At 55.2% G+C, this 26,654-nt stretch overlaps 1 protein-coding gene across 1 annotated transcript; it reads left to right on the top strand.

Annotated features, from left to right (window-relative positions):
- The first annotated feature begins 626 nt into the window (after positions 1–626).
- On the top strand, positions 627–19,112 carry ALKBH5 (alkB homolog 5, RNA demethylase). Its single transcript, XM_027519846.1, has 4 exons — positions 627–2,676; positions 10,054–10,134; positions 16,594–16,749; positions 17,495–19,112. Exons 1-4 carry the CDS (start codon positions 1,907–1,909, stop codon positions 17,670–17,672), a joined length of 1,185 nt encoding a protein of 394 aa, XP_027375647.1. The 5' UTR covers positions 627–1,906; the 3' UTR covers positions 17,673–19,112.
- The last annotated feature ends 7,542 nt before the right edge of the window (positions 19,113–26,654 follow it).

Here is a 26,654-nt window from a genome sequence, read left to right as displayed (position 1 = left end):
CTACAAGTGATGCCCACCAGCTTGAGTCAGAAAAGGCCAGGAGCCATTCTCTACAGGCTCGGTGCCTGTCCCGTCTCCCTTACACCTGCTGCTGCTCTCAAGGGGGTTAGGGCCAGAGTCCCAGGTGTCCAGGCCTTCCCATCCCACTGGCCCTGCTGGCCTGGCCTTGCCAAGTTACCCCACGACAGGCCCCACTTCACAGCAGAGACCGTTAGGCCCTCAGTTTAGGACGTGGAAACAGGCCCCCAATGGAGGCCAGTGGTCCTCTCTGCTTAATGGACAGGATATGGGACTGCATCTCAGCCGCGCACCCACCGCACCTGTGGGCACTGATGTCATTCCCGCCTCCAGAGCTTGTCGGGGTCCTAGGCCGGAGGTAAAGGTCCAAAAACACGCCTGCCGGGTCGCAGGGTCCGGAGCTCAGGCCCTGACCAGAGGGGACGGTGGGTGGAGAGGGCGCAGGGACAATGGGGCGGGCGCACAACGGTCGGAAAGGAGAGACTACGAAAAAAAAAAAAAAAGAAAGGAGAGACTACGAAACCCAAGATGCATTTCATTCCAGAGAAAATCTGGGGATGCTGCTAGAGGAGTGAACCAAGCCTCCAAAAACTACAATGAAGGCGCGGGTGGGAGGGACTGGGCCCAGGAGCGTGACCACGCGAGTAGGCCTGCGGGTCTGGCGGGGCCTGGAGGGTCTGAACAAAGGGCTAGGCGCCCGGTAGAGCCCCGACTCCCGGGTCCGAGGTCCGTGCTCCAGTCCCGTCTCCCCGCCATCCCTGGGGCACCCTGCCCAGGAGGGCCGCGCACGCGCCGCCGCCTGGACGTGACTCGGGCAACGTCCACGCGGAGAGGCGGCGGGGGTGGGGGTGGCATCTGCGGCGGCGGCCGTCGGACAAGGGCACTCGGCCGGAGCTCTTGACCCAGCAATCCGAGTGTTCCCTTGCGCGCAAAGGGCTTCACTTCGGTCGCGTCTCCACTCAGGCACTCTTTTAGCCACCCGGTCATCCTTCAGGGGTCCTTGCATCCCGCTCGCGGCTAATTAGGGGGATGGACGCAGTAGCCAAGGCGACCGTCGGATGGACAGGCACGCGCGCCAACCGACTTCCGGAAGCTGCCGTCTGGTCCCGCCCGGCCCGTGGCGGGTGGCCCAATGACAGAATCAGAAGCGCCAAAGGGGCGGTGCCCGGGCAGCCTTGCTTGTGGCGGTTCCCCGGTGATTGCGCGCTGGGGTTTGAGGCGTTTTTGGTCGTTCGGACGATGCCGTGACGCAGCGCGGCGACAGCGTTGGTGGCGTGAGCGCATTCCTGTGGAGGGAGCCCTTCGGCCGCGTGGGTGGCGCGGCGAGGAGGCAGGCTGCTGTTTGGGGCGTTCGCGGACCCCTTCAGTGGGTGGGGGAGGGGCCGCGGACGGCAAGCGGCTTTCGTCTGCGCGTGCGCCTACCTCTCCGCTGACCCGGCCGCACGCACGCGCATGCTCTGTGCGCGCGGAGCCGCGGTGGCCGGCTGTACTGCGCGTGCGCTCGGAGCAGTCCGCTGAGGAGCGGCGCTGGCGGACGTCGGGCGGGCGGCCGTGACGTCGTGAGGAGCGCTTTAAAGTGCGGGCCGGGCTGGGCGTCTGAGGGTCCGGCCGGGAGTCGGGCCGAGCCTCCGCGGCCGCCCTGCGCGGCATGAGGCCCTGCCGGCGCTCCTGCCCCCCCAGACGCGGAGGAGGAGGGAGTCCCGTCGCCCCCGCCGCCGCATGACCCACAGCCCCTGAGGCCGACCCTCGACGCCCCAGCCGGGCCGCGCGGCCTCGCTCGCGGGCTTGGCGCTGAGGGCCCCTGCGGCCAGGGGCCCGGGCGCGTCCCCCAGAGCCATGCCCGGCCGCCCCGCCCGCAGCGGAGGGCCCTAGAGCAGCGGCGCGGGCCATGGCGGCCGCCAGCGGCTACACGGACCTGCGGGAGAAGCTCAAGTCCATGACGTCCCGGGACAACTACAAGGCGGGCAGTCGGGAGGCCGCGGCCGCCGCCGCCGCCGCCGTGGCTGCTGCCGCCGCCGCCGCCGCCGCGGCCGAGCCCTACGCGGCGCCCGGAGCCAAGCGCAAGTACCCGGAGGACTCGGACCCCGAGCGCAGCGACTTCGAGGAGCAGCAGCTGCAGAAGGAGGAGGAGGCACGCAAGGTGAAGAGCGGCATCCGTCAGATGCGTCTGTTCAGCCAGGACGAGTGCGCCAAGATCGAGGCCCGCATCGATGAGGTGGTGTCCCGCGCCGAAAAGGGCCTGTACAACGAGCACACGGTGGACCGGGCCCCGCTGCGCAACAAGTACTTCTTCGGCGAGGGCTACACGTACGGCGCGCAGCTGCAGAAGCGCGGGCCCGGCCAGGAGCGCCTCTACCCCCCCGGCGACGTGGACGAGATCCCCGAGTGGGTGCACCAGCTGGTCATCCAGAAGCTGGTGGAGCACCGCGTCATCCCCGAGGGCTTCGTCAACAGCGCCGTCATCAACGACTACCAGCCTGGCGGCTGCATCGTGTCCCACGTGGACCCCATCCACATCTTCGAGCGCCCCATCGTGTCCGTGTCCTTCTTCAGCGACTCCGCGCTCTGCTTCGGCTGCAAGTTCCAGTTCAAGCCTATCCGGGTGTCGGAGCCCGTGCTTTCCCTGCCGGTGCGCAGGGGGAGCGTGACTGTGCTCAGGTAACCGCCTGGGAGGAGGGGGCTGCCACGGGAGCCTCCGCTTTCCGCCTCTGACCCGGGCTTTTGTGTGCGGGGCGGGGGTGGGGGTGGGGAAATGGGGTCTGCGTATAAAACGCGGGCGGTAAGAGCCGCGGAGCTAGAAAACTATCCCCAGGGCACCTTTGTTGAGATCGAGGACTTGACCCGAGAACTAGTCTAAAGGCATTTTTCCAGAAGGCTAATTTTAAGAGTCTCTTAACGTTCCTCATTTGAACAAGTCACTTTTCCATTTGGGGTCTCCAGCTCCAAGTGTGTGTGTTTTTAAGAAAATTTGTTGGAATTACTGCCTAACAGTCAGCCCAAGTCTGCCGTTTCTGGTCTGTCAGAGAACGTGTTCGTGGATTCCTTAACAGAGGAGATCCTCACAGAGGAAGGCCCCAGGAGGATTTAACTGATGGTGCTCTCCGTTCCCAGGAGGGGGAGTGGCTGCCCTGGAGCTGAACACATCAGTGGTTGGGCCAGGAGAACAGACTTAAAACGCAGCCCCCCTTGGCTGCAGAAGAGCCCACTGCTGCTTTGTAAGATGTGCCTGTAATCAGGACCAGATGAAACACAGTAAAGCTTGTCTTTTTGCGTGGTGTTCGGCTGTGTAGTTGTGTCAGCACAACTTGGGCTCTAGGCCTGTTTTCATTCCGGGATCCTGCTGAGAATTACCTCCGTTCCCTAGTCCCCGGGAGGAGATTGCCTGCTGGAACACCTTTGCTGTTTCTATGAAGCAGAAAATGTATTTGAAAGCTGCCTCTTTCCGGTACTGAAACAAGCACATCTAGCGATGTACATAAGTAATCCCCAAAACCTCTTAGGAGATCTAGATTGCGGCTATTCAGAGCGGCTTGGTTGACCACCAGATTCTGGTACAGGATCAGGACACACTGTGGTTTTGTTGTGAGCCGTTTTACCTCTGAAGTTCAGTCAGTGCCATAAGCCACTGTCATAGGTAGAAACAGGGTCATTGGAGTTCTCTTAACATCGTGAGGCAAGTCTTCTGTGTTCATTGAGGGGAGCAGCAGAGCCGAGTGATACCAAGGTCTCCCCAAGGGAAAGTTGGGAAAGTTAGCAGCAGAAGCAGTGCTTTGGCTTCATTGTGCATCAAAAAATAGAGGGCCACTTACCTCTCAGGTGCCCACTTGTCACCTGGACCCTGAGCTTCTTAGATCTGTGTGGTGCTTCCAGATTGAAGTCTTAGTGGAGCCCTGTAGGATGGGATTTCCAGGGCAGACTCTCCCAGGTGGCCTGCTGTGTGAGGCAGTTTGGTGCCTGACTTCACTGAAGGGCTCTCTGTCCTAAAAGGGTTTCACTCAAGGGCCATTTGGTCTCTTCATGGGATACTGGTGTCTCACATAATCACAGAATCTATGGGTTGTCAGCTCAAGGTCTCACAGTGGTCTGATGTGTAAAGGGTAGGGGCACAAGAGGCAGTTTGTGACTTTGAGAGTCCCTTTTCCTCCCACACACGCACTCCCTGTATTGAAGAGAAGTTTCAAGTTCTTAAAGTGCAGGTCTGTTAGTGATCAGCAGCAGGATTGCATCACCAGGAAAATTTTCTTCATCTTTTCCTTAGAAGAGTATACAGTCTTGAGGCTTTCCCAGTCCCTTCCTCCTGGGTTCTGACTTGGCTGAAGAGTCAGCGTGGGAGGCTCAGCCCTGTCCTGAAAAGTGCTGCCCCAGGGCTTTGAACCCAGCTGCCCTCTCATTTACTTTGGCATCTTGTGGGCGTTCTCCAAGCCGGCTTTTACGCCTGTGAGTGGGGTTGATGTCAACTTCCAAGGCCTGTTAGAACTAAATCTGGTGATTTAGTGTCTCCTAGAGGGCCCAGCACTGGGTGGGCCCTTACCTGGGTCCTTTCATACACAGGATGACAAGTGTTCCCCTGCTTCTTGTGGGAGAGCCTTTAACAGGGTTCTTCCCCTCATGGAGCTCTTGGCCCGGGGGAGGCCACAGACGGTTAGTGACCGCCCAGGAAAGTAACTGCAGGAATCTACTCTGGAGGGTGAAAGCTTTCAGGAGGAAGTAAGCGGCAGCTTGAAGAGTGACTTGGAGGTGACTGGGAGTAAGCCAAGCAGAGAAGGTTTGGGTGGAGTGAGCGGTTGGGAAGTAGCTGTAGGTGAGGAGCTATGGCTCGAGGCTGACTAGGGGCAGATGGCCCTCATTATAGTTCTCAGAGCCAACCTGGACCTGAGGGCAGGGGCTTTGGTGCGGCTGCCTCGATGAAGCTCTTAAGTCCAAGCTTCTCGGCAGCACTGCTGTTGGCATCTGGGCCGGTTCGTTACTTGTTGCTGGGGGCTGTCCTTTGTGGTGTAGAATGTTTAGCAGGATCCCCGCCTTCTGTCCACTGGGGCTGGAAGCACCTTCTGTGACAGCGAAGAACATCTCTAGATGTTGCCCTATGTCTCCTGCGGGTAAAATGTTCCCCAGTGGAAAGCCACTACTCTTGGGCTCTGGACACCCCCACTAATTTAAGCCCTCCAGGCCCTGCTCGCTTAGCTTTCTCAGCTTGCTTGCTGTGCAGGTGGGTGAACACCTGCCTGTTGGTGGTGCCTCTTCAAGTCCTGCTTGGGCTCTTCCCCAGGTTGGTGGGAGAGGAGCTTGCATTCACTTCCCAGTGTATCCCAGCCCAGAGCTGTGAGCTGCCCATAGGAAGGGACTGGTGAAGACAGTGGTTCTGTACAGATGGGGAGGGTTCTAGTCACTCTCATCTGACTCAGACTTGTGTTGTTCATGGCAGTGGGGGGTGTACCCGTCCAAGGCAACGTGGCAGGAGTACAGTTTTGTATTTAACAGTTGTTGGCATGGATTTCAGTGTGTGGCAAACATTGATTCAGCAATGTCCAAATGTGGGTATTTAGAGCAACGCCTCACAGACCCTTCTGGAAGTGCTTTTGTAACCTTTCCATGTTGGGCCTCAATAGGTCCTCTCTTAATGTGGTTTTCTAGGGAAATAAATATCTTTTATATTTTCTTTTTATATATCAGTTCATTCCATATTCCTTCTCCTGTTCTCTGTATAGTAAATGGCAGATTAAAACAGATTTCAGTTGGATTAACTGGAATAATTACAAGCCTAATTGCTTACTTGTGCTATTTTTAATCACTGCTTCTTGGGTTGTGGTTGTGGTGGCCACGTGCCCAAAGACCCAGGCCTGTCTGAGGTGGCAGGGTCGCCCGGCCACAAGACATGCTGTGGTGAGCACAGCCTGTGACCTCTAGATAACAGTTGATGTTGGGTGGAGTGGGCACCCTGTCAGTTCTGGGCAGAGGACTGATTTTGTTAAGCTGGTTGAAAGTAAAATTTAGCTTTCTGGCTTAAAATAGTCAGGAATGTAGGGCAGATAGGTCTGGGCCACATCTCTTGTGTGGAGTCTTCTGATTCCATGAGAGGGGGAGGGACCTCAGGGGGAAGTCAGGGCTGTTTATTCTCAGGAGGAGTTCTGGGCCAGGTGTGTTGGCTGGCCTTGGTTCTCCCAGGCCTGACTAGAAGGCAGAGGGCAGCAAAGGGAAGGAAGCAGGTGGGCTGGTGACAGTCTCAGTCATGAAGCTCAGCGGAAGCTCTAGAGAGCCATTTTCAGCTGGGCAGTTGGTGTGTGGCTGATGCTAGCTACTCAGAGGCAGGGGTTCATCTTTGTGCACTTCTTCTCTGGGAGTGGTGGGAACACCTGTATCCTTTGCCGAGGTCGGTGAGGCCCACTCAGACAGACTGGACCTTGTCCCTGGGAAACACAGATGGGCTTTTCTTCCTCTCCCTCCTCACTGCATTCCCACCCAAAAAGCAAAAACCGGCATAGTGGTGACACTGAAACCAAGAGTTTGATATGAGTTCCAGTGCCACCACTTTAGCTGTTGGCCTTTGGGCAGGTTACTTAATCTCTCTGGCCCTTAGTTTGCCTCCGCATTGTAGGGCTATTGACATCCTAGATCTGTTACGGAAGATTGACTCTCTTTCACACTACTGAAGCTTGAGGTTTTGGTAGAGAGTCTGGAGATGAGCTGCTTCTGTGCTCAGCTGTGTTCTATTTATACCTTGATGTGTACAGAATTGGGACTTGGAGCGGGTTGACTGCCTTCATTCTGGGTTCAGAAAGCCCCAGGACTGCTTCATCGTAGTGGCTGTGTGTCTTCTAGGGGTTCAGGTGTGGTTATAACTTGAGCCTGAGTTCACAGTTCTGCTTCTGTGCCCAGGAGGCTAGCCTGCTGCCCCTCCCCTCCCCCCTCCCTAAGCCTCAAGGAGGTCTTGTAGGCCTCTCACAGGTGAGGCAGGTTCATGAGGGCTGCCAAAGCAGCTAGCCCCCGTTGGAGGGAGGCTGTCATCAGGCAGTCCCTCCATCTCTGGTTCTGTCTGCCCTGAGCAAAACCGTAGTAGATGGGCAATGGCAGCCACCTTGGAACTGTGCCTTAATAAATCTGTGTGCAAGGCTGTCCCCTTGAGGAGAGGCGTGCAGTCCTGCACAATCCCTTATAAAGAGTCTTCCAGACTCCTCTGACCTGCACCTAATCCTCTGAGGAAGGACTAACTTAGTGCAGTCTCTGAGTCTTCAAGGCAGCAGAAACATCGAGCTCAACACAGATGTCATTTACCATCTGCTGCAGGCAGAGATGTGGAAGGCCTTTGCAGAGCTTTGTCTTGTAGGGAAGACAATTGCCACAAGCCCGAACAGTAGTAGTTAAGAGACTTGGGTGAGCGGTTTGGGGAAACCCAGCCTAGAGGGTTGAGCAGAGCTTCCCAAGGGAGGAGAGACTCTTGAAGAATCACTCTAAGGTGCAGCGTGGTGGGTGGCAGCCAGGCTCTGGCTCTGTGTGCTGGTGATGCACTGGTCACTGCTGCGTAGAGAGGGCTGTGAAGGGCCCTGTCCAGGGGCATACCATCCCGAGGTGCTTCCTCCTCTCTCCCTGTGAAAACAAAAGGGTGGGAGGCGCCAGCACTTTTCTTCATGCCAAGGGTAGGACTGGACCCAGGGCATATTAAATTTCAAGTTGGTGGAATGGGACTTTCAAACAGTTTCTCTTGTAGCCAGTAGGTTCCTTGGCAGTAAATAATCTCCTTTGGTCTCTGCTGAACCATTTCTGCTGAAATTCAGACCGAAGAGCTTCCATTGATCAGGACTTTGAGCCTCCTACTTCCAGTGGAGCCTGATACTGAGGAGGGGTCAGTAGGTTGTGTCAGAAGTTCAGGAAAACCAGTGCTAGTGAGCTGTTGAGGTGGAGTCTGTGCAGTACCGCCTCTGTCCTAGTTCTGAGGTTGGGCTGGGTGGCAGGAACCTGGCCTGGCTTGCAGAAAGAATTTCTGCAGCCTTTGGGAGGTGGGGACAGGTAAAATTTGATCAGCATCTGGATTTGCAGCTTCTGTGTTATGGGATGCAATTCCTTGTTGAAGATGGGAAGTCAGGGCCCTTGGCAGCTCCTGTAGCCAAGTCAGACAGGTTAGTACCACTAACCTGTTAGCACAAGTTAGGTCCTTCCTATTAGCACAAGGAAGGTTGCCTGCAGCCAGTACTACAGATGTTGGCCATAGAGATGTGCCTTGGATTGCTTTTTGGAAAGTCCTGGATTTACATGGGACTGTCTCACAGCCCATACCTGTGCTTCCCCAAAGTGAAGTGACAAGAGAGCACAGGACAAGGTCTAGAGCTCCCAGCTCTGGGAGGGGCCCAGGAGGCCTCTGCTGCAGGCAGAGCCTGGATCTAGGCGGTCCAGGGCCCCTGGCTGGTGTCAGCTGCTTGGTAAATGTGGGGTGCCAGGCACCCCACATTGTCTAACTGAATTCTCACAGTCGTCCTGCAGGTGGACCTCCCACTACTCCTCTCCAGGGTGCCAACCAGGAAGACCTAGGACGTAATTCTCCTGGACGAGAGGAGGCACTGACCTCTTTTTAAAATCTTAGCATGAGTCACCACTAAGGAGTCATAAGTCATAGAACACAACCACACCAGCACCTGAGAACCTGCTGCTGTCCCTGCACATGGAGGCACTGAGGGTTCAACCCAGCATGCAGCTCAGCTGAGGTGACAGAGCTCAGGTTCTTCCCAGGTCCCTTCAGCTACGGCATCCTGTATGGCATTTCTCTCTGGGCCTCCAGATATTAATAGGTGTTATTTGAGAGAACGTTCTTTGGTCAGTGCTCAGTTAAATGAAGTCAGCAGATTCTTTTGCGGTAGTAATTCTCAGATCCTTTAACGTACCAATGCTTTTTTAAACTCATTAGTGTTTTCAGATTGATTTGACTGTGGATATTTGTCTGTAGTTTCTCCTGGGACTGTTATTTACAGAGAAAATGGAAAAACTGGCTGAGGAGCAGCTCAGAGGGGAAAATTCCTAACATAAGGGTCCTTTCCTCCCACCTTCAGCATGGCTTCAAATCAGATCTTCGTATCAGGCGTGGTTCTTTCTTGGACTTCATTTGCTCTTGCATCCAGTTCTTGCCCAAGTTGGGGGAGCCTGGCCATTTTGAGAAGTCCTTCAGAGACCTGCCGTGTTTCTGACAGCTGAGAAGGAGCTGACTGACTGCTGAACACAGGATTGGTGGGGGGGCAGGCCAGGGGACCCTGAGCAGGAGGAGGAGGCCTGTGGCTGAGTGTCTTTTTGGCTGTGGCACTCCTTGTGCTCAGTTGGGTAACTTGGGGTTGGGGGTGCCTTTTGGCTGCCGGGTCCCCAGTGAGGGCATGTGCTCAGGGAGCCGAGTTTGCTTCCAAAGTTCCAAGTTGGAGAGACATTAGCTGTGAAGAGGACAGCCATCTACCCACACTCACTGGTCTGAGCAGTTTTAAAAATCATGTAGCTTGATGAAAATAAATAGATACTTGAGTGTGATGGGAATTCTTAAAACATTCCAAATACAGCTGTCATCAGGATTTTGGATCCCCTAAAAAAAAGGCTGTGGAAAGCTTTTTTTTTCTAAGTAGACAAATTCTCTTTTTGCCGTAGTTCTCTCTGGTGACTCAGTGCTATCAGTGTCTGCTTTGGTCTCCTCTGCCAGCCCAGGGGTGGGGTGGGGGGAGGGGATGCGGTTCTTCTCCCCGTGGTCTGGCCTGAGTCATTCTGCCTGCCTCCAAAGCCACTCAAGGTGTGCCCTCTCGGGGGCCCTTTGAAAGGGCTTCTTGCTTGTGCAAGGAGATTTCCTTCTGGGCTTCTGCTTCAAGACCCACCTTTACCTCATCCCAGGTTTTCCCTTAATGATTTCTGGGCAGAAATATCATGAATCTTAACACATTATTTCCTTCTGTGTAGATCCTTGAACCTCTTAAGTAAGGGGGCAGAGGGTGGCCATAAGACCAGGACCCTATTTCTGCCCCCCCACCCGTGGGATCTTTGGTTCTCCATCCATGCTCACATGCTATTTCTTTTCAGTGGATACGCTGCTGATGAAATCACCCACTGCATCCGGCCTCAGGACATCAAGGAGCGCAGAGCGGTCATCATCCTCAGGAAGTGAGTGCCCTGGTGTCTGGCTCCCTCTGTCAGTAGCCCTCAGTGTGAGGGCTGAGCAAAAGCACACACTCCCAGGGTTTGTGACCTGGGTCTTGAGACAGGGTTTGGGGAGTATTCCTCCCGACCCTGCCTCTCCCACCTCTTCCTTTCCCTTCCTCCTTGGTTCCGATCTGTTGCGTGTGCGTTTCACTGAATATTTTTAGGTGTCCCTCAGCAGCTTGCTGTAAAGTTGCCTGAGTTTTCACTTCTGTGAGGAGAAGGGAGTGAGGAGAGGGGACGAAGGTAAGTGGCTGGCTGTGTGTTCAGCAGGTGCGTGCCTTGTGGCTGTCCCTACTCTTTGGCCGGGGGTCAGGGAAGCAATGATCAACATGGCCAATCCTGGCATCTCCAGCACTTTCGTGTGTGTGTTCACAAGCGGTACTTGGACTGAGCTGTGCAGACACTGGGTCAAGACAGTCCTCCCTGGATGGAGGCTGGCATCTTGAGAGGCTGGCTGATTGCTCAGGTTGTGTGGAAATCAATGAGCAGGGCGGGGCCCGTGCCTAGACCCAGGCTGGAACAGAATGTCCTATAACTTGTCTTATTTTTTTAAAATTAACCTTATTTTTTAGAACAGATTTAGATTTATAGAGGCATGCAGACAGCAGAGTGCACTCTGTCCCCTCCTGGTAACGTCTCATGTCAGTGTGGCACTTTCATCACAGTCGGGAAACCAGTAATGACCTGGACGATTAACTCAAGTCCATCCTTTATTCACACGTCCCGGTTCCTCCTCACGTCCTCTTCTGTCCCAGAAGGACATTTGGTGGTCATGTCACTTCTGTGTCACACCTGCTGTGATACCTTTTCAGACTTGCCTAACTCGTAATAACACTGACCTTATTCGTGATAACAATGACCGGCCAGGTATATGGCAGAAGGCCCTCAGCGGGGGAGTATGCAGTGTTGCCTCATGCACACTGGTTGTGGGTTTGGCAAGGAGGCCGCAGAGGGGCAGTGCCCTTCTTGTCACATCACTACCCGGGCACAGGGCCTTCCATTGTCCACACTGACCTCAAGCGCCTGGCTAGGGTGATGATGTTGGGTTTCTACCTCTACAGTCACTGCTGCCCTCCTGTCCACGCTGTCCTCTCAGCAAGGACGTCGCTATAGGTGGCCCACACGTGAGGAGTGGGGGCTGAGTGCCACCTCCTTGAAGGCCACTCGGGATCTTCTGCAGGAGATTGTTCTGTCCCCCTTGTTTACTTCGTTCTCTCATTTCCTGATGGCAGCATGGACTCATGGTATCTATTCTGTGCTCAACTTGTTTCCCCTTTGGCCACTGTGCATCCTCACTTCCTGGCCTACCATCTTTCTCTCTAACTTGAGTTTGTGACTTCACCATCTTGGCCCTTTGGGTCCAGACTCCAGAGTATTGTGATGGTGACGTCTTCAGCGTGGTTCTGCCACTTTGCCAGATCAGAACATTGAGTCTGTCATCTGTAGAATGGAGCTGTGGACGGTCCTGCGGTGCAGGTACAGCCCTGGGCGCCAAGGGGAGCACCAGACAGCGGTCAGCCTGGCAGCCTCTCTCCTCTGGCCTAAGGATATTCCCAGAATCCATCGGAAGAAGGTTTTTCATCTGTCTTTATGCTTGCATTTCCTGTGGTTCCCAGTGTATTCCAGAATCCATGACCTGAAAATGAGGCAGCTGAGTGTCGCTCCTCTCTGGCCTCCCTCCCCAGTGATTTCTTGTCAGATGTGCCTGGGACCTCCAAGAACAGCCGGAGATAGGTTTTGTTTGGGAACCGGGGGTGGGGGGGAGTGGAACCAACACGATGCCTCCCATTGTCCCTCCCAGCCCATCATGATAGCCTGTACAGGGAGCTCTTCACTGGACGTGCGGGTGAAAGTGGCCAGAGTCCGAGTCATCCTTCCTTGGGTGGTGGCTCCCGTACCTGGCTGCCCGAGCTGTGTGCTCGGGCTCGGTGGGCTAGGAGTCTGCACTCTGGCCAGCTGAGCCCTTGCCAGTGTTCTGACCTTGGAGAATGGCTGCTGTGGGTAACTGGGGCTCTTTGACCTTCTGACCTGAGTGGGCCCAGGAGCCAGCCAGGGACTGGGCTGGAGGACAGAAGCACAGACCTTGGAAAGGGGGCAGAAAGGGATGGGTGGATGTGCAGGGCTGCTGAGGTATGCAGTGGCCAACTGTAAGCAGCTAACCTGGGGAGCAGAGAAGAGGAGGCCCGCGCTGTCACCTGCTGAGTGAGAGTCAGGTCCTCTCAGTGTCTGGGCTGTTGACTGCTCCTCGCTGCCATTAAAGGACCCGCAGCTCCAAGGATGGCCTGTGAGCTGATGTCCCAGGCTCTTGAAGCAGCGGCCTCTGTTGGGATTACTTTCCCTTCGAACACGGTCACCTTCTGATCCACAGCCACCCCACTCCCCACGCAAATGACCCACATCTACACACTGAAAGTTGGTTAATCTAGCTGTCCTTCAAGACTCAAAGCTCAGCCATTTTGACACTCGGAAAGCAAAGGAGGCTGGAAGAACCGTGTTCATCTGGGCCCTGGCACTGAGGTAGTCCAGAGGACAGCTCTTGGCAGTGAGGAGCAGCACCAAGTGGAAAAGGACAAGGTGGCAACTTGATGGAGAGGGGAGCATCCTGGCTTAGGCGCTGCCAGGGGTCACAGATGTGGCCTTGTTGGGTGTCCTTGAGTAAGGTCCCCTCGGGTGGGCTCTGGGCACTGAGCCCCGCCCTGTTCCCTGTAGGTAGGTGGGGGAGCCAGCACTGCCTTCTCCTGGGTTTGGATAAAGATCACACAGGCTGCTGAGAGTGGGCCTGGGGGCTCTGTCACCACTTCAGGCTGGTCAGCACTGGGGTAGTCTTTCTAAAGCCCTCATGGGGGAGATGGGCAGATGGTGGCCAGGTGCTTTCTGATTCAGCAAAACATGGCTCCTTTGCAGGTGGGTAATGCTGAGTCTTCACTCAGGACGTGGTGTCGTAGTTTCTTGCCTGGAGGCTGGGAGTGACCTTAGGAGAGCCTCCCTGAGTGCATTCCTCAGGCTGCAGCTCAGTGTGATAATGTGTTGGGGTCACAACAAGTAAATGGCTGAGTGCGGCTTTGGACCCTGGTTTCCTGGTGCTGGCTCTTGTGGCCGGCGGTGGTTTGCATAGTGGAGCACCCTGAGCCCCACCCTGGGGTGGGTGCTGTGAGTTGAGAGAGTCTGGAGCCTCATACAGAAGGGCTTTCTTGCCTCTGCTGTACTAGTAGAGAACGGGGGGCTGAGGGTATTTTAAGTGGCAAGGGGGCTACCCTCCAGGATGTGGGGTAAGGTCACAGCTGCAGGTCAGTCAGCCCCTCAGTGCCCCCAGGCTCCTGGCATGTTGCTGTTTCCTAGCCCGCCCAGTGCAGGTTTCCCAGCTGATGGGTTGGGGTCATGGCAAGGATGTTGTGCTCAAGTCAGGTGCAGCGGGAGGAGGGAGAGCCCAGGCGCAGGGAGGCCTGTGTCTTTAGGAAGAGGGCAGGAAGCCCTTACCAGGGCTTCAACTAGGGGATCACTGCACGCCTGTCATCTGGGCCCTGTGGCATGGCTGTGTGGAGCCCTGCCTCCTGGGGCTCTGGCTTAAGCTCATGTGGTGTGGTGTGGTGGTTGCTAGGCTGCATGACTGGAGGAAGCTGCCCTCAGGGCCTGGATGTTCTATAGCCCTGGGTCCAGGGGCCAGTCTGCTGGAAGCCCAGGACCGTGTATGTGCTTGGGCTGCTTCTCTCTTTGGGGAACTGCTCAGGTATCCTTCTGGCCCCCTGACCACAGCAGGCTGCTGCAGCACCTGTCTGAGGACTGCTGGTGGTCCTTCTGGGGGAGGGACAGGGCATGGGCTAAGTCTGATGCTTAGAGCGGCCAGGGCACTCGAAGATGAGGAACACTCAAGACGTACCTGCCTTGGTACCCCAGTCTCCTTGCCCCCTTGGAAAGGCCAGGCTTTGTGGCACAGGTCACGTTGGGGCCAGAAGTCACAGGTGGTTGGCAGCGGGGCCTGAAGAGCAGACTGTTTCCCCGTCTCTGAGAAGCCGTGGTCCACCTCCAGGGACTGCTCTCAGCTCTACCGCAGTGAGGAGGCCCACCTGGGCCTCAGGGGAACCCGGGATAGCAGCTGTGGACTGAGTCCACTGACTGGGTCTCTGATTTTGCATTCTTCCCCAATCTGAGGGCAGTGCCTGGGACAATCAGCCCTTTCCTTTCCTCTCAGGTCATGTGTTAACGTGTTCCATTAATGTTTGGCCATGCTCCGTTGGTTCTGGCTTCCCCCGTACCTACAACCAATCTATGCTTTGTCTTGGGAACTCTCCTGACACACCTGGAGTGCGTTGCTGTGACCCCTGGACGTTGACTCAGATCTATAAGGAAGATCTTTGTTTCTTCTACCACTGGAGGAGGCCCAGACCTCATAGCTGGAACTGGGCTTTCTGCCTCCAAGCTTGTGGCTCTGTCCACTGAATCCTGGCCTGTGCCCTGGCCTTGGCTGCCCTTTAAGAGGGGTGGGCTCTGAAGGTGGGCTCTGGGCTGGAGGTCTGGCTCTAGCCTGGCTTCCTGCAGCTTGGTGGCTGTTGGAAGTAGAGCTCCTCCATTGGTTGTGAGATGTACTTGTCATAGCCTCTAGGGAGTGTCAGGAGCCCTTCAGGGCCCCAAGCTCGTAGATCCCCAGAGTGGCTGGGGAGACTGGCTCCTGGTAGAGCCACCTCTGATCACCCCCTCCCTGTGGGCTGATGTGACAGTGGTGGAGTGCAGGTGTGGGAAGTTGCCCTTTCCTGTTCTTCTCTCAGGCAGCTAGAGAGAGAGCTGGCCCGTGGGCCCACAGTGAGGGCCTCCCACTGTTCAGGCCGGCCGCCGTAGTCCCAGCAGCTCAGGAAGGTAGTGCCCACAGGCTCAGTGACTGCCAGCCCTGCCTGCGTGGCAGGGTGTGCCTTCTAGCCCCAGAGGTATGGGCCAGACTCTCCTCTGGCCGTCTGCACTCACCTGACGAAACTACCCAGTGGTTCTGGGCCCTCAATCCTGCCCACACAGGCTTTCCTGCCCGGGGGTGTGCTCCCAGCGCCACTTCTTCCCAGTGCCCCTGGCCCTGAAGGAGGCAGCTTGTCTTGGGTCTCTGGACCCTGAGAACTGAGAGAAGCCTTTGCTCAGAAGGGGAGGGATGTGACTAGCTTGACTCTTGAGGGCAGCTTCAGGGTGCATCTTCCTCTTGCTACCAGGTCCTGTCGCCTGGGGTCCCCAGAGGGGAGGCTGAGACTGGTGGGCCAGTGTAGCCACGCTCCTCTGGCTTCTCCATCTAAGAGGCCAAAGCAAAGGGACAGGGACACTGGCCCTGCCTTCCTGTCCACCAGTTTGAGTCTGATGACATCAGAATACTGGTTCCCTGATGCAAAGGCGTCCCCTGCTGACCTCCAGAGAGTTACCCCAGCCCAGGTTTGGAGCCCTGTGGCTCCTACTTGCCAGGCCTGGAGTCACACCTAGACTAGCGCTCTCTCAGGACTTCCAGGACACATGACCTCCCTCCTCACCCAGTTTTCCTGTCTATTGTGAGGACTGGATGCAGTTGTTCCCAAGAACCCAAGGCAGCTCTCACGTTCCCTTCTGCTCTTTTCCCCCAGTGTTCTCGGGGAGGCTGTCCTTTGAGTCCTGCCTGGCCACAGCACCTTCTTCAGGACCCAGTTGCCTTTTGTGCCCAGCAGCCCATGGCAAAGGTGCCTTCAGGGCCTCCTGCCAGCTGCACCCCCGGCTTCTCTTGCCACCTGACTTGCTGGCTGTCTCTGATCACACAAAAGACCTCGGGCTTCTCAGAGGCTTCCCATACCAGCTTCCCCCTGGCCTGACATCATAAAGGACTCGATCGCTGCCCTGGGCTGCCCCCCACCCACCTTCTCCATCCTTTCTTCCTGCGTCTTTGACTAGGCAGTGTGTTCCAGTGCTTGGTGGAGGCTTTGCCTTCAGAATCCCTCTGACCTTGGCTTGGTCAGTGTTCAAGAACCAGCAAAGGCTACCAGGTGGCTGTGGTGGGACCAGAGCTATGAGTGAATGTGGAGCTGGGCCTTAGGCCTCTTTGGGCTCTGCCTCTGTTCGCTTCCAGCCCTTCCACACGCTGGACCTGGGGACCTTCCTGTCGGGTCTCCAGGCAGGGGTAGGCATGTCTGGGAGTGTGGGATCCCCAGTCCTCTGGCAGGTGCAGCACACATCCCCAGAGGGTCTCTAGGCCTGAGAGGGGTGAGGTGGGGCCACCCTGTCCGGCTGAGAGAGCCTAGGGGTCCTTTCCCTGGGGCAGCAGAGTCTTTGCAAGTCAGCCAGACCAGTCCCTGGTTGACCCACGAGGAGACCAGAGCACAAAACAGAGAGTGCTGGCCTCACTTAGCTTGGCCAGAGTTGGTCTGATGGGGCCATGTCCTCCCCAGAGGCCCACGGGTGACCCCACGTGCGTTTCCTTTGCAGGACGAGATTAGATGCACCCCGATTGGAAACCAAGTCCCTGAGCAGCTCCGTGCTGCCACCCAGCTATGCCTCAGATCGTCTGTCGGGAAACAACAGGGACCCCGCTCTGAAACCCAAGCGGTCTCACCGCAAGGCAGACCCCGATGCTGCCCACAGGTACTCAGCTGTGGTCCCTCAGTGCAGGCCAGCAGAGTGGTGCCACCGCCTGACTGCAGAGTGAGATGGGTGGGTGGTCTGGGGTAGGTGGTTCGGAGCCTGCCATCGCCCATTTTTTCAGAGCCTTCTGTCCACTTTGCTGCAGTTGGTGGTGTTCCCAGCTAAGCCCTGACTACCTTCCTGTGGGGATGCTGCAGGCCTCCCCTTGCTCAGGACACGCTAAGGTGCTCCTGTGGGTTCTGTGGGAGTTCGAGGGGAAGTGAGGGACTTGGAAGTTTGCGGAGCAGGGTTTCCTCCCAGTAGGGTTCTGAGGAAGCTGTTTACACTGAGACTGGAGGATGGGATGGTATGTAGGAAGGGCAGTACGGTCAGAAGGTGTCATGTAGGCTGAAACCACAAGACAGGAAGAGCTTGGTAGTTCCTCGGGGAGTGGGGCTGGTGAGCAGAGAGGGAGAGTGGGCGTTGAGGAGGACTGAGAAGCCAGGGAGGCAGCAGGACCAGGCAGGGTCTCAAGGCTGCGATAGGAAGGCCACCTTGTGTCCGGCAACCTTCTCAGTGTCCTGGGGTACAGACTCAGAGCCCAGCAGACCCACAGGGTGATTGGGGAATGTCTTAGAAACCGGGTTTGGGGGCACTGGCACCTCGTGGGGCCAGGGCACGGGGCAGTGCTTCTGCCAGTACTGCCCCCACAGAGAACTGGCCAGCTGGGGTGACTGGGTAACGCATCCCCAACATTTCCCCACAGGCCTCGGATTCTGGAGATGGACAAGGAGGAGAACCGGCGGTCTGTGCTGTTGCCCGCACACCGGCGGGCAGGCCGCTTCAGCTCCGAGAACTACCGGCGCAAGTCCTACGAGCCCGGGGAGGACTGCTCGGAGGCGGCGGGCAGCCCCGCCCGCAAGGTGAAGATGCGGCGGCACTAAGGCCAGCGCCTCCGGACTCGCGTGATCCTCACTAGCTGCCCCTCCTTTTGTTCTGTTTTGAGGGTTCCCCCCCTTTTTTTATTATTCTATTTTTTTCCCCTTGGTTTGTTGCCTGTTAAGGCTGAAGAACGGGATTGGCCAGGACCTGGTTCTCTTGTTCTGGGTTTCCTCCTGGATGGAAAAGCTGTTGGCATCTGTAGGCACAAAAGCGCACACTGGAGGGGCCAGTAGAGGCATGGAGAGCTATGTCAGGCTGGGTTATTTAAAAACAGCGAAATGTTTTGGTTAAGAAAATTCTTGTTGCTTTAAATGTAAATCTTCTCAGTGTTGTAAATGAAGTTCTGTCTCCCTCTTCTCCCACCTATGTCTGCACTGGGGTGAGGTCCTGCTGGCTCTGCAGGGGGCCTGCTGCCCTCCCACAGCTCACCTGCTCTCCAGGCCCAGCAGCTCACGTGGATACCCCTCCTGCCGCTGTTGGGGGGATGACGCGCAGAAGCCTGGATGGTGTCAGCCCCTGCTGCCCTAGAGCTGTTACTGGCTGAGACCTCGGGCTTCCTGCATGCCCTCTGGCCTGCTCTGCCCACGGGTCCCCGGCTGCCAAGGAACCGGCTGCAGTGGTCCTGACCTCTTGCTGGGAGCCCGCCTCTTTGCTGGTCGCTCCTTTGAAGCATATGCGTGCGATTGTACGGAATAGTTATAGACCTGCCATGTTAGGCAGTTTTAGGAGTTGTTTCTAGCTGGAGGGACTGGTGTCCTTCCAGGCCTAGTGTTTGGGGTATGGAAAGTTGTTGTGGTGTGTGGTAGGGTTTTGTTTTCTTTTGTTGTGAGTTTTCATTTTTTTTCCTTTGGCCTCCTGGCTTTTTCCTTTCCTTTTCTTTTCTCGTCCATCGACCAGCGTGGGCCTTCTCCCTATGTCATCCCCCTAGGAAGGGCCCTCCTGCAGCATGCATCCAGGGCCAGAGGTTGGGCCTACAGATGGGGTGGGAGCCTCCTCCACCTCAGGCATCAGACCTGGGGAAGGGGCTTTTAAAAAATAGTAACAAAAGGGGAAAAAAGTAAAGTTTTTGGCAGTTTTCCACCCACTCATCGTTTAGGGCTGCAAGGTTTTGCTGATCGCGGTTCCTTAGGAATGTTTGCCAGCAGGCCTAAGACCCAGGCTCACTGAGAGTGGAGCCCCTCCCAGTCCCTAGGCTGCCCCATGCAGGGGCTGGTCCAAGAGGAGGCTGCAGAGAGCTGGGCAGCCACCATCAAGAAGCCCCTTTTGGGGCCAGAACTCCTTTGCCAGCGTGGATTCCTCAAGTTGGGACTTCGTAACTAAAGCAGTTGCAGTTGTATTTTTTTTACAGCTTTTTTCCCAAAAATGATTTGTAGTTGTGTGTGCAGCACTTTGCCCTGATATGTGTGCTCTACAATAAAAACCAAATCTAATATATTTTGAAACAGTTGTCTGATGCTGTTGTAAGAGAGGATTTGCCTTTCTTCCTTAATCCCTTTGTTTTGCCCTGAAACCCTGAAGGGGGTGGGAGGGCAGAGTCCATTGCCCACCAGGACTCCAGAGGAGGTGAGCAGTTGCTGACCCAGGGCTGAGGACTGGCTCGCCCACTGTCTTTCTCGAACTGCTGTGAGGATGGACTTTGTAACCCATGTGTCTGGATGCTCGTTGTGGGCACCATGGACCAACAGGAGCCGGGATCCTGCTCTGCCAAGTTGCAGATGCCTGTCTTTTGGAGTGATCAGAGAGGCTGCAGGCCAGTGGAGGAGGAATAGCATGAGCAAAGGCAGGGAGAGCCTGGCCTTTGTAGCAAATGCACTAGTAGTTTCATTCAAAACTGTCAAGTTCCTGCGTGTGCTGGCCAAGCCCTCACTGTGGCCCCGTGGTGAGCACAGCCCTTTGAGCCCCTGCTTTCAGGGTGAGAGTGTAGAGCTGAGGGTGCAGATGCCAGGGCCCAGGAGCTTCTAGTCCCTTCAGATCCTGGACCTGGTTTCCAGGTTCTGGTCAGGGCTTTGGTCTAGTCTCCGTCATTCACTCCCAGTGCCCAGAGTCACTCTGCTTGGCCGAATTCTTGCTGTGAATACCTGGCAAGCCACGTAGTTCCTCATTTAACAGGGAGAGGAGAGTCTATAGGGAGCAAGTGAGTGGCCAGGGCTCAGGCCTGCAGATTGGTGACAGGATGTGAAATGAAGATGGGGTGAGCAGAGCTTCCCTGTGGTCTGTGGCCAGTTGAGCCTGCAGGGGTAGCTACTGGGCTGGGCAGATGGGCCCTGGCCGAGCTGTGGAGCTGAGAGGAAGGTCATCCAGAGCACATGGAAGGGGCAGCTCCCTGACTCTGCCTGGGCTTGACTCAGGGGTCACAGGATGGGCGCTTGTGTGGAGGACTGCGAGAGACTCCCCTCTGCCACTGCGACAAAGCCAGACCTGGGTCCTTCCCAGTCCCTGAGTAGTGAGGCCCTTTGCCTTGCAGGACTGAGGGATGAGGCTGGAGGATGGAGGGTTCAGCCCTCGGAGGTCCTGCTATGTCTCTGGCTCTGGTTTCTGTCCCTGTACAGTGGTTCTGTGGCATGCCATCTCTGAGACTGTACCCAGGCAGTTGGGGGGCCTAAATCCGATTCCCTGAATCAGACTGTCCCCAGACCTCTGCTGGGGCACCAGTGTCTGGGCCATGTGCCGAGTCCCATCTCTGCCCCTGCCCAACCCTGTGTACAGTAGGTGCTCTAACAACATCTGACTCCAGCCTCTCCCATCTGGGCAGCCCATCCCATTTCCATAATCCTGTTGTGTGGTGAGGGAAACTGAGGCCTGAAGTCACATCCATTCATTCAGAAAACATCTGCGTGTCTGACTGCTGAGGGTATGAGACCATCTGATGTGTGTCACATACACGCGAGGTTTCTGTAGGTCGTGCCAATAGGTGTGTAGCACCTACATTACCAATAATAGAGCACACAGCACTTGTAAGCTCTGTTTAGCCAGTTGTTTCTCACAGGATGCTTGTATTTGTTGTTGCAGAACTCTTCTATCTGGAGCTCACCCGTGGTAATTCAGCCACAATATCGTGAATGGAGTTGTACTCCATCTGCCTGCATTGCTTTCCTGTGGCTGCAGGAACAGTCACAAACCTGGTAGCTTAAAACAACAGACATCGATTTCCTCACAGTTTGGAGGTCAGAAACCCAAAATCACTACCCCTGGGCTAGAATCTGCCCATTCACATTCAGCTGTCTCCAACAGCGCCTCATGGCTGTCGACATTGCTTAACTTGTGGGCACACAACTCCAGTCTCTGCCTCTGTGGTCACATGGCCACCTCCTCTTCTGTGTCCCACACTTCCTCTGCCTCTCCCTCATTAGAGCCCATCTGAATAACCAAAAATAATCTCCCCATGTAAAGAGCTATAATCACATTTGCAAGGTTAAAAGAAATGTAGAACAATTTACATTCTGGGGATTAAGGTCTGATCACCTATGGGGGCCATTGTTCAGCCTGCTACACCTCTCTTCCCAATAAGTGTGTCATTAAATTTGATATATGACCTATGACTTCTCATCATTGAACAAACTTATTTGGGTTGAAATGTTTGAGTCTCAACACTACATTCCAATTTAATCTGCATCATCAATACTTTCTTCATTGAAGTCTTAAGTTTAAACCTGTGCTGTCTAACATGGCAGCTGCTTGGCAGCCACTGGACAGCCTGGCTGCAGTGTGGCTGGTTTGAACTGAGAGGAACTTGAGATGTCAAATATACACCAGAATCTGAAGAGCTGGTGCAAAAAAAAAGATGTAAAAAAATATTAGTTACTTTCTACTGATTACATTGAAATGATAGTATTTTGGACCCACCTGGGTTAAATAAAAATATGCTATATAATTTTAACCTGTTTTTTAAGTCTGGCTGCTGCTGCTGCTGCTAAGTCGCTTCAGTCGTGTCTGACTCTGTGCGACCCCATAGACGGCAGCCCACCAGGCTCCCCCGTCCCTGAGATTCTCCAGGCAAGAACACTGGAGTGGGTTGCCATTTCCTTCTCCAATGCGTGAAAGTGAAAAGTGAAAGTGAAATCTCTCAGTCGTGTCTGACTCTTAGTGACCCCATGGACTGCAGACCACCAGGCTCCTCCACAGGATTTTCCAGGCAAGAGTACTGGAGTAGGGTGCCATTGCCTTCTCCATAAGTCTGGCTACCAGGGAATTTAAAATTATATATGTGGCTTGCATTGTGTTTCTATTGGATGGCACTGGTGTCGAAAATGAAAACCAGCCTGGCTGTGGTGGTGGCCCGTTTCTGTGGTGTGAAAGTGAAAGTCACTAAGTCATGTCCTACTCTGCAACCCCATGGACTATACAGTCCACGGAATCTTCCAGGCCAGAATACTGGAGTGGGTAGCCTATCTCTTCTCCAGGGGATCTTCCCAAACCAGGAATTGAACCGGGGTCTCCTGCATGGCAGGGGTAGTCTTTACCAGCTGAGCCACCAGTATGCCCTTCTGGCGGACTTCCAGCTGTCAGCGGGGTGGCTGTGAGCATTACTACAGTGTTCCCATCACACAGATGCAGTTAGTGAAGGAAGGGCAGCAGACGGGAAAAATTAATTAAGGAAGGAAGCACTTAGTTCTGAACTTTACCTTTGTTTTTAACTTTTAAGTAACAGCTGTGTTTGACAACTGACTCACAAAAATTCTTAAAATGTAACAATTGGCTGTTGGGAGCGGCTTCCCATGGAGAGTTTTGAGCAGAGGAGCATTTGGGCAGATCTGGGGTCCCGCGGGCTGCAGAGCTGAGTGGTAAGTAGGCGTGGATTAAGAGATTTCAGAGGCTGGGGCCCTCCAACTGGGTGCTCCCTGGCGCACTTCCCCTGGTGCCCACAGAGCGGCAGCAGAGCCCCAGTGTTGGTGCCTCCAGTGGTCAGGGGTGGGGGGGCAGCCCTCCCTTGGTGTAGAAGGAGAGCTGAGTCCCCAGGGGAACAACGAGGGCTCCCTGCTGCTGCTGCTGCCTGGCTCAGCCAAGGCCCCAGGGGTGGGTATGCAGGGTGGCCCAAGGTCTTGTGGGTCAGGGTTACCCCAGCTCCATGGACCTCCAGAGAGTTGTGTGACCCAGTGCTGCCACTCCAGGCTGAGACCCAGAACCTAACTCCCTACTCCCACCCTCTCTGGACTCATTGTGAGTGAGGCCCTTTATGATCTGCCTGATTTAATTCTCATCTCAACCTCTGATATATCTTATCTGGGGCCCAGGCTCAAATCCTGACATTGCCATGTACCTCTGGGCAAATTACTTAACCTCTCTGATCTTGGTTTTTTCCTATGTAAAACAGGCATAGGATGAAAGGAATGACCATGGTGCCTGGCACAGATCAAGTGTTCAGTGTTAATAAACGGTAGCAATTAACATTTGCCCCCATCTTGCAGATGAGCAAACTGAGGCCCAGAAAGATGAAGTGGCAGAGCAGGATTAGAACTTGGAGCCACAGAGACAAAGCACAGAACTCCACCTTCCAAAAGGTCTGTGACAGTCCCCTGGAACCTCAAACCTGACACCCCTACAGGGAGAGGGCTGCTGCTGCTAAGTCACTTCAGTCGTGTTCGACTCTGTGCGACCCCATAGATGGCAGCCCACCAGGACTCCCCTATCCGGGCTCAAACTCACCATGAAGGATGAGGGCTATCCCAGCTTGGGCTCCCAGTACTCTCAGTCAGCCCCCCAACCCTGCTAGAACCCTCGCCCACCCCACCCCCAGCCCAGATTCCACTCCTGGAATCCTGGGGCCTGCCAGGCCCCTGGGGGAGCCGCCAGGAAGAAGCTGCTTGTGTGGTTTGGGCAGAGGAGGAGGGTCGCGGCCTCAGCTGGGATCTGGGCCAGCTCCTGGAAGGCGGGCCTGCCTCCCGCAGCCAGGCTCTCCAGACCTTCCTCCCATCCTGGGCCGCCCCTGTTTGGCCTCCCTGGGGGGCTTTCTCACCATCCCTTCTCCTGCCGTCTCTCAGCAGGTGGCCTTGGACCTTAGCTTCCATTTCCTGTCTATAAAAAGGGTTGTCCTTGTGACTACCTCCAGTGTCACCGCAAAGATCTGAGCAGATAAAGCACAAATGCAGAGTCTATTGGGGTGCCTGCCTCTGAGGACACCCTGGATGCACGCCAGCCTGGCTCTGGGACACCCCTACTCTCCCTACATCCATCAACCACCAAGTCCTATGACCTTTGACTCCCAGTGTGGGTTGTTATTTGCATTTTATATTTTTAATGCAACATTTCAACCACACTGAAAAATACTTAAGCCACATTACCAACCACATGTGTTAACAGTTTGTCACACTTGCTTTCTGACTTTTTAAGATTAATTCATATATTTTATAAATGTGTTGAGTATCAGCTGTGTGCCAGGCACTGTTCTAGGCACTGGGGACACAGCTGTGAACAACAGCATTCAAAACCAAGCCCTCAGGGAGCTCATTCTTAAACTGGGAGACACATAATATATATAGATGGTGGGTAAGAAGAGGCAGGCAGAGAGGAAGAGGCAGGCAGAGAGGAACAGGCTGGGGAGGCGTTGGAAATCTAGAGGCCCTGGTGGCATGAGGCGGGGAGTGGGTTCCTTGAACAAGTGTCATCAAGTCAGGACTAAAAGGAGGAGGAAAGTAAAGTGAAAGTTGCTCAGTCGTGTCCAACTCTTTGCAGCCCCATGGACTGTAGTCTGCTGAGTTTCTCTGTCTGTGGAATTCTCCAGGCAAGAATACTGGAGTGAGTTGCCATTCCCTTTTCCTGGGGATCTTCCCAACCCAGGACTAGAACCCAAGTGTCTTACACTGTAGGCAGATTCTTTACCATCTGAGCCACCAGGGAAGACTAAAAGGAGGGGAGGGATTTGGCAAAGCATCTCAGGCAAGGAAACAGCAACTGCAGGTCTTCTGAGGAAGAAGCCCACCTGGTACCTGTGAAGACTGGAGAGGCGGCCAGTTCTGAGCCGGCTTGCCAGGGACAGATCCTGCTCAGCCTTGGGCTCCACTCCTGCTTAAATTAACTCATTGAGTCCTTACTGCGTTTTACAGATGGGGAAACTGATGGCCAGGTAAGATGGCTTACCAGAGGGTACCCAGTTGGCAAGAGGATGTCTTGGGATCTGAAGCCAGACCTAGGTCCCACCTCAGAGCTGGGCGGGACCCTGGGGTGGCCGAGGAGGAGGAGGAGGAGGAGGAGGAGGATGTAGGGAGAGGCCACCCCACCCAGGAAATGCCGAGAAGTCCCAGCCCGTCCCTGGCCCGAGGCTGACCTGAGGCTGGGAGGCTGCAGGATGGACCAGCTTTCCCTTCCAGTGCTGACTCAGGTGCCCTCCTGCTCCCCCACCTCCAGGACAGGTATGGGGGTCACCCAAGGTCAAGAAGACCCTGTGTGCAAGCCCTTGCCTGGGCTCCCCTGAGTCTGCTTCCTGCTCTGAGCAGGCTTGGCCCTGCTGCCCCAGGGCAACCGTGGTGATCACAGGCTGGGCCCAGGCTCTCGGGGTAGGGGAGGTACAAGCAGTCCTTGGTGCCCCAGACCTGCCCTGTGCCTCTCCTAACCCTGCCTCATGTCTCAGTTTACCCATTTAACTCCTTTCAACCTGATCCGATGGGGCCAAGCTGGGGCCTCAGAGTCACCTGGTAAAGGGCTGTTTTAAAGTCCAGACTCGGGCCCCATTCCACAGGCATTCACACAGGTGTCGGGAACCCCCTCTTGCCTGGGGCCCTCGTGTCTCTCCCTCCTGCCTTCTCTACTGTTGAACTGCCCCTTTCCACGACACCTACCCCAGGTCAGATGCCTCTTCTGGGTTCCCAATACCCCCGGCATTCCCAGTATAGCACAGCAAACTCCGGGTTGCTGTGGTCTTCACTCAGTTCTGTGTCCCTCTAGACTGTGTGGAGGGGGAGGCATGGCTGCCCTTTCAAAGACAGAAATGGAGACTGAGAAAGGGCAAGGACCAGGGTGACAGAGGGGCGGAGCTCAAACAGCAATTACCAAGAACTCTAATGACAGCTGACTCCCACATGACACTTCCTGTCTGCCTGGCACAGTCTGGTCTCAGGGCTTTACAAATACTAATTCACCTCTTGTTCATAATGACCCTCTAAGGCAGGTAGAGGCTGAGCACCACAGAGTTAATGCTTTTGAACTGTGGTGTCGAAGACTCGAGAGTCCCTTGGACAGCAAGGAGATCCAACCAGTCAATCCTAAAGGAAATCAACCTTGAATATTCATTGGAAGGACTGATGCTGAAGCTCCAATCCTTTGGCCACCTGATGTGAAGAGCCGTCTCATTAGAAAAGACCCTGATGCTGGGAAAGATTGAATGCAGGAGGAGAAGGGGACGACAGAGGACGAGATGGTTGGATGACATCACCAACTCAATGGACATGAGTTTGAGCAGGCTCCAGGAGATGGTGAAGGACAGGGCAGCCTGGCATGCTGCAGTCCATGGGGTCACAAAGAGTCGGACATGACAGCCACTGAACAACAAAAACAAAGGCAGGTACTAGGATTACCCACGTTTTTTACAAATGAGGAAACCTGAGACACAGTTTAAATGTCTTGCTCTAGGTCACACAGCTTCTAAAGGCAACTAAGGATGTGAATTAACACCTTCCTAATACTTCTCTATGTGAGGCCTTCACTTTGCAGAAGAGGCCACTTAGGGCTCAGGCAGTCAAAATCAGCCGAGAGTGGGAGGGCACGCACCAGAACCCAGGCCTCAGAGCACCCGAGTTGGGTGCGGGCAGTGGCCGGAGAGGCCTGATGCTTCTCAGTGCAGCCAGCTTGCACCTTTGCCTGTGAGCATCTGTCTTAGCTTCCTCGTCTAGAACACTGGGCTTTCCTCCTTCCCAGGACTGTTGAGAGCACTTAATCAGCTGAAACCAGGAGAGGGGTGTGAACAGTGCTTGCCACACCTGCAGACACTCAAGCCTTGTTCTTATCATCTTCCCTCCTCTCACTTTCCTGCTCCCCGGCTCACCCTTTTTCCA

Source organism: Bos indicus x Bos taurus, chromosome 19, assembly GCF_003369695.1.
Source record: "Bos indicus x Bos taurus breed Angus x Brahman F1 hybrid chromosome 19, Bos_hybrid_MaternalHap_v2.0, whole genome shotgun sequence".
In the NCBI taxonomy this organism is placed as follows: domain Eukaryota; kingdom Metazoa; phylum Chordata; class Mammalia; order Artiodactyla; family Bovidae; genus Bos; species Bos indicus x Bos taurus.
Note: the sequence above shows the minus strand (reverse complement) of the source record. Positions and strands in the feature narration are given on the sequence as shown.

Bases quoted from the DNA above. Each gene is read 5' to 3' on its own strand.
- ALKBH5 (XM_027519846.1), top strand. From the start codon at position 1,907: ATGGCGGCCGCCAGCGGCTACACGGACCTGCGGGAGAAGCTCAAGTCC. The intron at 2,677-10,053 runs GTAACCGCCTGG...ATTTCTTTTCAG, and splicing joins GGGAGCGTGACTGTGCTCAG to TGGATACGCTGCTGATGAAA. The intron at 16,750-17,494 runs GTACTCAGCTGT...ATTTCCCCACAG, and splicing joins GACCCCGATGCTGCCCACAG to GCCTCGGATTCTGGAGATGG.